This window comes from Accipiter gentilis, chromosome 2 (genome assembly GCF_929443795.1).
Source record: "Accipiter gentilis chromosome 2, bAccGen1.1, whole genome shotgun sequence".
Taxonomy (NCBI): Eukaryota; Metazoa; Chordata; class Aves; order Accipitriformes; family Accipitridae; genus Astur; species Astur gentilis.
The window spans coordinates 19,634,040-19,644,855 of NC_064881.1; the positions used below are offsets into that span (position 1 = coordinate 19,634,040).

General features: G+C 37.2%; 1 protein-coding gene across 1 annotated transcript in view; it reads left to right on the forward strand.

Annotated features, from left to right (window-relative positions):
* Positions 1-5,446, forward strand: part of KCNB2 (potassium voltage-gated channel subfamily B member 2) — a 198,397-nt gene extending 192,951 nt beyond the window's left edge. Inside the window, exon 3 of the mRNA XM_049827061.1 lies at positions 178-5,446. Coding sequence (XP_049683018.1) covers positions 178-2,340 — 2,163 coding nt within the window. The 3' untranslated portion in view covers positions 2,341-5,446. The remainder of the gene's footprint in view (positions 1-177) is intronic.
* Positions 5,447-10,816: the final 5,370 nt, after the last annotated feature.

The following is a 10,816-nucleotide window of genomic DNA, read 5'->3' on the forward strand; positions in this document are numbered from 1 at the left end:
TGTAATGTTTTCTCTCTGTGCAAAACCCAAAACATTAAAACAAAATAATGAATGCAGCAGCCAAAGCAGCTTCCACCATTCTGAGTTTGACATGTGCACGTTTGAAAGGATTTAAGCAAGCCCTGACAAATACACTTGTATCAGTCTAACCAAAACATTGTTTATTTTGTTTTACAGATTTTGGCCATTGTGTCCATTCTGTTCATCGTACTGTCCACTATTGCTTTGTCTCTTAACACACTACCAGAGCTTCAAGAAATCGATGAATTTGGGCAGCCAAATGACAACCCTCAGCTAGCACACGTTGAAGCTGTGTGTATTGCTTGGTTTACCATGGAGTACCTGTTGCGTTTTCTGTCCTCACCAAATAAGTGGAAGTTCTTCAAAGGCCCATTAAATGTCATTGACTTACTGGCCATCTTGCCGTACTATGTCACCATTTTCCTCACAGAGTCCAATAAAAGTGTCCTGCAGTTCCAAAACGTCAGACGTGTGGTTCAGATATTTCGTATCATGAGGATCCTAAGGATTCTTAAGCTCGCCAGACATTCAACAGGACTTCAGTCTTTAGGTTTTACACTCAGGCGCAGTTACAATGAATTGGGCTTGTTGATATTATTTTTAGCCATGGGAATAATGATATTTTCGAGTCTTGTGTTCTTTGCTGAAAAGGATGAGGATGCAACAAAATTTACCAGTATCCCTGCATCATTCTGGTGGGCAACAATCACTATGACTACTGTAGGATACGGTGACATTTATCCTAAGACATTATTAGGTAAAATAGTTGGAGGACTTTGCTGTATTGCTGGAGTCCTAGTCATAGCCCTCCCCATACCAATTATTGTGAACAATTTCTCAGAGTTTTATAAGGAGCAAAAAAGACAGGAGAAGGCAATTAAGAGAAGAGAAGCACTTGAGCGAGCTAAAAGAAATGGCAGTATTGTCTCCATGAACCTGAAAGATGCCTTTGCTCGCAGTATGGAAATGATAGACGTAGCAGTAGATTCAGGTAAGCCTGGAGAAGCAGCCAATCCAAAGGAGACACCTGATGACAACCACCTGTCCCCAAGCCGGTGGAAATGGGCCAGAAGGACAATGTCCGAAACAAGCTCAAACAAGTCTTATGAGAACAAATACCAAGAAGTTAGTCAACAAGACTCCCGCGAGCAATTAAACAATGCTGCAGCATCCTCCAGCCCGCAGCACCTCAGTGCCCAAAAACTGGAGATGTTGTATAATGAAATTACTAAAACTCAGTCTCAGCCTAATCTTAATGCTGGTTACCAAGACCAGTCAGCAAAGCCACCCATGTATGAAGAAGAAATTGAAATGGAAGAAGTTACTGGTCAGAGAGATCCATTGCCAACTGGACCTACGGACATCATAACAGACATGAGAAGCACATCCAGTATCGACAGTTTTGCCAGTTGTGCAACTGACTTCACGGAAACAGAGAGGTCTCCCCTTTCTCTGTTTCCTGGCTCTCACTTGCAGATGAGATTTCCAGCTGATGCTGTTAACCTGGAAGACAACCAAAGAGTAAGGAGTTCTCAGTTTATACCATTCACAAAAGACAGAATGTTTTCTCCAACCGATGTCACCTTTGACTATAACCCAATCAACAGAGCTGTTATTAGTGATGGCAGTGGGTCCCAAACTGGTTTGCATGGTCATTTGCATTTTGACACTGCCATGGAAAGCCCCAAAAGTTCTCTGAAAGGTAGCAACCCATTAAAATCTAGATCCCTCAAAGTTAATTTTAAAGACAATAGAGGTGGTGCTCCACAAACTCCACCGAGCACTGCAAGGCCACTGCCAGTAATGGCAGGAGCAGACTTCACACAGGCTACCCCGCAGCACATCAGCACCATTCTCCTAGAAGAAAACTCACCCCAAGGTGAGCGACCTTTACTTGGTGCTGATGCATCAGCCCTTTGTCAGGGACCTGCTAAAAAATCATCCCCTCTCTTTCCCAAACAGAAGATTTTCTCTTTCCCTTCCAAAGAGAGGAGGAGCTTCACTGAAATAGACACTGGAGAAGAAGAAGATTTTATGGAGTTACATGGTATAAAACATGAAAAACAACAGGATATCAAGACAAATTGCTGTGGGGATAAACACAGTGATGGCAACCATTTAACAGAGGAGCCACAGGTCAGCTCTTCACCCAAAAGCATGAGTCACAACTGTACTCAAGACATTTACCATGCTGTGGGTGAGGTAAAGCAAGACAGTAACCAAGAAGGTCACAAAATGGAAAACCATTTATTTGCCCCAGAAATTCATTCAAGTCCAGGAGAAACTGGTTACTGTCCCACACGTGAAACTAGCATGTGACTAGTTACAAAAGCAATAAAAATACCTTTTCTTAAAACACAGTTAGTAATGCCTATGAACTAAAACATGGAAAGCCTCAAAAAAAAAATAATGCATAAAATGTTATTTTTGCATGGCATGAAGAGTTGTTTAGTTTAAATACTGTTTAATTAAGAAAAAAAAAAGACTGCTTTTTGTAACAAACTGAAAAAAAACAGGAAAAAAATGACTCGAGAACAGTGAATAAAATAAAGAGAGCTCTGTTAGGAGCTAGTGTTCTGCAACATCTGACATTTTTGATCCTTTCACTTATGATGGTAGACAGATTTTGAACTCTTTTAACTTTTTTGTTTTCTTGGTTACAATGAATTTTAGAATTTGCACATGAAAGGATGAAATGTCAATGCATGCATTCATAAAGATATGAAAAAAGGTGCTTTGAGCTTGCAAAATGCATATATTTGTAAATAGTTTGGGGTTGGGGGGAAAGCTACTGTTAACAAGGATTTATGGAAAAAGCATTTCCTGGGACACAGGTACTTCCTTCACAGCGTGCTGCCTGGAGGTTTTGTACAGACTTATGTTGCAAAATTGCAACTTCTACTTAAAGCATCTCACGTATCTTGCTTTCTGTTAAAAAGCTCATGCGTATATCTGTTAATTAAGGACTACGGTATTTCAGTTTATCTGTGCTGTAAATCATGATTTTTTATTTGCATAACTTTAGTTATTGCATTTGTCAGTTTAATTAACGATCCTGTGAGGAAAAACAAAGATTTAATGACCAGAACTTGAAGCATTTGATATTTTTATAGAAAACTGCCAACATTTCATAACTAAGAAAAAATATGTTCCATTTTAAAATAAAAAAACATAGTTATTTCTGTGGCAATAAATAGTGCCAAATGGCTATATAGACATATCCAAAAGTTCTCAATCTCTTTGAATATTTCTTGTAACTTGGTATTAAAAAAAATATTACTCACATCCTTTTTTCCTTTGATTTAACAGTATTTCCTTCTACATGATCTCTGAGCTCTCTTTCCCTTTTCTTTATATGCAGTGCCCATATTTCAATAACGGCAACGTTGTTGAAGCTGTTACGGTGTAAGGACATAAGAGACAAGCTTTGTAGGGGGTAGTAGTACCTTTTGTTATCACAGATCATATAGCTGGAAAAAACGGGCTTCAAATACATGTGACTTGCCGCAGGTCTTCCATGCCCCGAAGCTTGTGTGTGTTTTTCAGTTCAATCATTTGGACTGACAGAAGGTTATCATCTGACTCACTAACTTTGCCTCAACCCATCCTCCCATGGCTGTTCCAAAAGCGGAGTATAGGCTTTCCCCTATATTTAGGTAAAGGGAAATGTCAGTCATTCCATTGGCAACTGCCAAAGCATCTTTGGTTTCTCTGATATTCTCCAGCTTTGTAAAAGAAAGATGCTGAACCAAAGCCTTCGTTACAAAGTACCCATCTAACCACTGTCTGAACAAAGCTATTATTTTTTTATCCAGCACCAATAGCTTCCTATGCTATACTATAAAGAAGCCTACAAATTGCTTTAATTCCCTCAATCATAAAGTTTATTCTGCTCATTAATCCTAATCATAAGCAAAAGTATGCAGCTACACAGGAATGTGCTACAAAATGTTCTTTTTTTTTTTTTTTTTTTTTTTTTTAGGAAAACAAAATACAGGTATTTTTTTTGCTGTCCTCTGATTTCTGCTGAAATTGGATACTCCCTTACAACAGTTTTGTAAGAGCAGCAGTCCAGCCTCAAAGCTAAAAGCCAGAGGGTCCAGCAGTTAAATTCTCAGGAGGTGTTTAGAAATTGTAGCATCAGTTCCATGGGCTTGTTGCCAGAGATGGGGCTTCTCACTTCCCCATGCACAGAAGGGGGAGAATGCTTCTTCCAGGTCAGTGCTGTAACAGCAAGCATTGCAAAGACACGGAGACAGCAAGAATGGAAACCTTAAAAGCACTTTAGACCAACCAACGTGTGGTTTGTAACAGCAGGCTTCTACCTCCCGTAGTGGACCTAGGTTAATTCTCACTTATGTGTCATTTTCTGCCACTTAAATGAGTAAAAGCCAGATACCTAATGCATTTAATGTAAAAGAGCAAGCATTTTTGCTGTAACATTGCCCTCTGCTTGAAATGGCTGGGCTGATGCCACAGACCTCACTGAAGTCTGGCCCGTGGAACAGAGGCAAATTTGAAAAGCCCCAAAATATGGATTCTGGTGGCTGGCCAAACAATGAGCACAGCACAATCCTTTGGGTTAAAAAAAAAAAAAAAAAAAAAAAAAAAAAAAGTTTTCTGTATTTGCATAAAAAGATAATGTTGAGGTATCTCTTCAGTCATTTGAAAAACTGGGACTATAACTTTCTTTCTTTCCAAACAATGTCTGGTCATTAATTCTCAAAATAGAAATGAATTTTTTTTGTCCTTAGTTGCAGTTCATTGCAACTTGTTGCTGCATTCAGCTTCACCTATTTATATGGCATTCTGCTTAACATTTTTCAATCATGTTGTGTCGCACTGTTCTAAAATTGAGCTCTTGAGTATTTTATAGTCATTAATCTTCTATATTTATTTTTTAGTTCCTAGATATTTTCAGTGACTAAAACTAAATGCCAGTCAATTTTTATATGCCTAAGTGTTGGTCTGTATTTTCTATGTGCAGTTTTATGAAATCACATGGGCCTGTTTGATCTGCCTTTACATCCTAGTGAACTAATGAAGACCAAATTAAGTCCCAGTGGGACCTGATCCCATGCTCTGGATCCACAGAAAGATCCCATTCAAGATAATGATGTTGTTCTGGCAAGACTGAGGTCTGTGTCATGTTCCTTCTGTGTGCTTTTTCTCCCAGGTGGCCCTTACGCTTTGGAAAAAGCCCCCTCAGATCTGTGCCGCGTGGTAGAAAGGGAGGAGTCCAGCCATAGGGAACGTATTGCAGGAGCAGAAATTTGATTCTTTAAGCTCTCCTGAGCTAAGCTTTATGCAAACCTGATTCTGCCCTATTAAAATAATTAAAAATTCAACAGTGGTAAAATCAAAGCCTCAATCCTTGTGCAGATGAATTTCCCCTGAAACCAATGGGAGTCTGATGGAAAAAGGGACTGACTGAAATACAAATGAGGATGGCAAGAGTCTCTCTCTCTTGATGAAAACAAACAGGAGCTTTAACTATACAAACCAGATGCAAAGACCAGACCCTTATTGACTGCCATATTTTAAATGTCTTCAGAGAAGCACATTTATTTTGAAATGGTACAAGCAAAAGAAATGCAATTCTCTTTATTAACAGATAATGTATTTTTTTTTAAACCTTGGAAGCAAAAGGATCAAGATTTACAAGTGCTTTTGGTATAATTTCATTATATACTTTTGACTATGCTGAATATCATTTCCAGAAGCACAGGTTTAGATATTTGGTTTTTCCAGTCTTGACTGCATACACGGTATCCAGTCCTGAATACCTAACTCATGCATAATTCCCGATTAAAACATTTATTGAGCAATTGCAGGACTGGGCCTAGCTTTCATTCCAGTACAGCAGGTGTAAGAAGCGCAGTCCAGGATCACTTCATTCATCATGAATTGCTATTTAGAAAATTATACAGAGTTACCTGAGTATATTTTTCTGTTTTTGTAAAACTTAGAAGCCATTTCAGACTTATTATCCATGCACCACAGTAAGAGAAGGTTTGTTTTTGAGTTCCGGAGTCAGTCTCCAACAGTTGTGGAATATCAAAACAACTTAAGGAGTCTTAGGATGATGTGGCTCCCCTGTGCACCTGAAAGGGGTCTGACTCTTCGTATCGCTGGAAAATGAAGATTGTTCAGGGAGATAGCTTTGCAATCAATCTATTTTTTATATTTTATACTAACTGCAGAATCCTTAATCAAAGGTTTAATTCCTTTTCAATGATGAAACCAAATGCACACATTTAAAAGATGTTCACAGAGTAATCAGAACAATTTTTGAGTAAACAGTCACATTAATCCAAATCTAGGGTGGGGGGGAATAATATATCGCACAAACTGCAAAGGAAGTTCATACAGGAAAGCTGTTTACAGAGGAAGCATATAACATAAAGAATGTAACATGATGTAGGAAGATATTGCACTACAGAATTTATATAAAGTACACTTTTTTAAATAAAAACACAAAAGGCCTTTTAATGCTTCATTGTATAGAACATAGGACCCTCTGTACTCATGCAGCAATCTAATGCACTGTCCTCACTTCAAAATTGGTCTCAAAATTCAAACATTAGTGATGTTAGAGAGGTGATATCTGATGTAACAATAGAGCAACTGACTTGAAGAGCTTTTTAGCACAGTTTTATGTAACCAAAAGATGGTACAGAAAACTGAATTTTTGCCTATAACATACATAAATCAAAATGACATTTGGCTTCTTTCTTGAGTCTTTTCCTAACAGGTAACACTGGGCAACATCTTTTTATTCCTTGAAAAAACAACTAGTTCTTTCAAAAGTAGGTCTCTTCCCCTACACATAGATTGAGCTCCTGTTTCCTTAGGTCTGTTTGAAACAAGGTTTAGCTTCAAATTATTTAATTAATGCCTTCAACCTCATCTCTAAACTGCAGTCCAGTAAAAAAGCCAGTTGTCTTTTTCAAGCCCTACTGCAAACACAGTCAGCTTGGTAAAAATGTCCAGGGCCTACCTGACTGGGTTTTTCCATTCATATAATTTTTGAATCATTTGGACAGAAAATAAAGTGTAACATTTTGATCATGCAAAACATATTTTAAAAGCAAAACAATACAAGAAATATATTTTTTTTCAAAGTAGCCAGCACAGCTCAAGCAAGAAATGCAAATACAGAAAAGGGGGAAGAAAAGCAGAAAAGTGTAAGTAAACAAGGCATGTTTTAATACACTATATAAACAAGAAATATAATAAAACATTTATAAAATAGTCTTTGTTCACACTTAATGAGGTAAAAATGCCAGTAGCGAAAGACTTAATTCCAGTCCTACCCCATGTTAATTTTTATCCTAGAACCACCAGGTCTCTACCGAGGTTTTCAGTGATGTTATTACCCACTTACCTGCTATGTGAACATCTGATCTGTAATAATTTTTCAGAAGACTTTCCTGAAAAAGAAGATACTGTGTGTTCCTACCTTTGTTGATCTTTGGATCCCTTCCCATTGCCCTCCAAACACCAACCTTGTCTTCTTCTTAGGAGCAGTTAGAAGGCAACCCATCAAACAAGATGACAGGTGTGTCTTGTTTATCAGGAAAGCATTTTGGTAGTCTGGTGCAAATGGCCAGATGGACTCTATTGCATTTGAGCCAAGGAGCAAGAATAACTGAGTGTCATTTCTCTCTGTTATTGTTGTAGCCATACCATCTCACAACTTCACATTTTCTAGTTTTATAATGCTCTGACTCCTCCAGTGTCCCCCTCAACCTGCAAGATGTTTCAGTGCATTTGTTCAGTGCTTTTGCAAGATGTTTTGTAAGAGCAGGTGACTGTTAAATGCTATTAAGAGAGCCATCAGTGTTAAGTGTGAATATTTGTCTCGTCTGGTATGTTTTTATTACTTAGTGGTACTCAGTTTAAACTCCAGCTGAAATGCTTTCATATTTTAAAACAGATCAGGTGTTCTGGGAGCCAAATCATTCGCAGCTACTCTGGTACTCTGGTTTTCTTAATGAAGAAAGGTTAGGTGAGTGGCAGGCAGAGACAAAATTGTTTGCATTGTGTGATGGTTTCTTGTTAGTAATCATGCACCATGTGACATCTGCAGGTGGAGTAACATACTTGTCTTTATATTTGTTCTGTTGCAGGTTTAAATAATATTTTTTGGAAATGTTGTGTTATGATATTTAAGAAGTATTACCCTTTAGTACAACGGAGATTTCTTCAAAAACAGCAGTGATACCTTATAATACTGTATTATTATTGATTGGTATTTAACTTTCTTTTATGACAACTATCCAGATGGATCCCATTGTAGAACAAGGAAGTAGCACACAAATATTATTGCTCTTTTTAATTAAAAGTAGCTGAACAGCATGCTATTAGCAAACATTTAATTTAAAAAAAAAGATAAGATTATCCTAATTTTACCTATGAACCAAACAGAATGGTGACATGTTGTTACCTTAGATGTTGACTGTAGTCCTGTGGTTAATGTAAATCCTGAATCTAAAAGCAGTCTGGGTAATTAATTTCATTAGGATAATTTTTTACCTCAAATAAGTACTTAAATACATATTTAACATCAGCAGGAGTAATGTACACTTCTATATCTGGAAGTCTATGGCTATGTTTACACTGGCACCTTAGTGGAAATCAGGAGAGCTCTCTTGACATGAAACTCTCAGCTACCCCCTCTTCTTGTGCTTTGGTTCACACCACAGAGCAATCCTGGACCATGCAAACTGGATTACTTTCAGATGAAGCTGAACAAGAAAACTTATTCCATGAGGACACCTCCTGTGCTGCAACCACTATGAAGCACTCAGGTCTTGGTACCAGACTAGAGCTAGTCCAAAATAGTAGCCCTGGTACATGTAGTGTGAATTGTCAGCACAACTGTTTTACTCAACAATCTGCTTCTATTTTTTGTACTACTTGCTAGTGTAGTCATAGACTATCTCTACCACGGTTATTACCTCCAGTCCATGTAGTCTTGGCTAAATCCCTTACTCAAGCAAATTTTGCCATTGTCATCAGTGGTATTGCATAAAAAGAGCAATACATAGCCAAAGATTAAATTGTCCCCAGTGTATTCTCCAACTTAATCCCAGTGGAGTCATCTAAACAATAAATTCTTGATAACCCTTGGATAGTTGTGGTTTGCAGTTTGGACCACAGCCTTAAATACTGCATATTTCTATAGTCAGTTTACTCTGAAGTTGGTGTTACATTTGATTAAGACAGTACCGACAGCCCTACATCAACTCTCACTCCAAAATCGTTAAATCAGTCGAATGATTAAACTGACTGCAAGTAGCTCTATTTCACTTAACAGTAACTCTTAGTTTTACTAGTATGAATAAAAACAAATGACTGTACAAATGGCTAAGCAGTGATGGAGGATCAGAAACCCAGCTTGAGTATTTTGTGCTGATCTACCATGTCTAGGTATCTTTCCATTTGGATCATCTGTTGAAATTTATTTAAACAGGGGGCCTAGTAGGGTTTTGATTGTATGCTTAGTTGCTCTGATATCTAGGACATACCTTGTAAAAGGTAATGAAAGATACAAAAAGCCTATTCCTTACCTTACTTTTTATAATGATTTCAAGGTGAAGGACACATGTCTTATACTGATACTTTCGCTCTAAGTTTTGCTCAGATAGCATCTCTCAGTGGAGGTTCAGAATACGAAACATTTATGCCTGTTCTTGAAGTCCTTAAGCAGAAAGCCAATGGGAATTCTGCCTGTATAAAACTGAAGAATGGAGCAATATATTATAGCTTTAGGCAAAAGGAACAGTTTCTAACACATTACAAAATGAAAAAAAGAAAAAAACACTGTTGGGGACAATCATGGGTACTTCTGCTAGGATGCAGAGTTCTGGGTTTATACCTCTAAATTTTCAAAGAGTTATGCAGAGTTTTACCTATGTAACTCTTTCAAAAGTCAAAGGAGTCATGCTGATAAGCTGAAATATGGAGGGATTAGTGTACAAAGAAGCTGAGAGTTGAATACATAGCCTATTGCTTTAAGATCACTGTAAATACGAACTAAAAATATGTACTAATTCATGTTTATAAGTTATTACTGTGTTAGTTTCATAGAGATGGTAGCATGACTATTATTAGTTTTATTGAGTTTAATGAACTTTACTTTGTATTCCTCTGTGAATGCTCTGAATGCTGCAAACAAAAAAAAAGCACAACAGTATTTTTTCAAGTTCTCTTGGCGCGATAGCAGTGTCTTCACTATTGTTCAATTTTACAGAATTAGCAACATTTCATCATACAATGCTATATTAACAACATACCTTTCTTTAAAGAACTGTCACTAGGAGATAAAAGCATATGTGATAAGTCTTGTCTAATCTCATTCATCTGCCTTTACAAAATGCCCCAGACATTTTGTGGAAGAATATGCTGCTTTTGCTTCATGTGTTGTTTGTATTTGGGGGTGGGGCAGGGGAATAATAGGGCATTTTGCAATGGTAATTGCATCAAACATGCTTTTTTTCATTATTATTGTATTTGTTAGAAACATTTTGCTTTAATTTCTTTTTGTAGATAAGACTGTTTGACAATAGCTTTATTTTTTCAGCTAACCATCTGATTCTACTAGACTAATAACTTCTTACATGTAGTGGTATTTGTATCAATGTCTCCATATCAGCTGCATTTTAACTTCATAAAAAAGGAAATGTGATTATTTTTGTCATACTAGATTTTGCTGATCAACTAAATATTTCTGCACCAATCTACATATTAATATGCATGTTGTAGTCTGTACAATTGTTCAACATCAAAA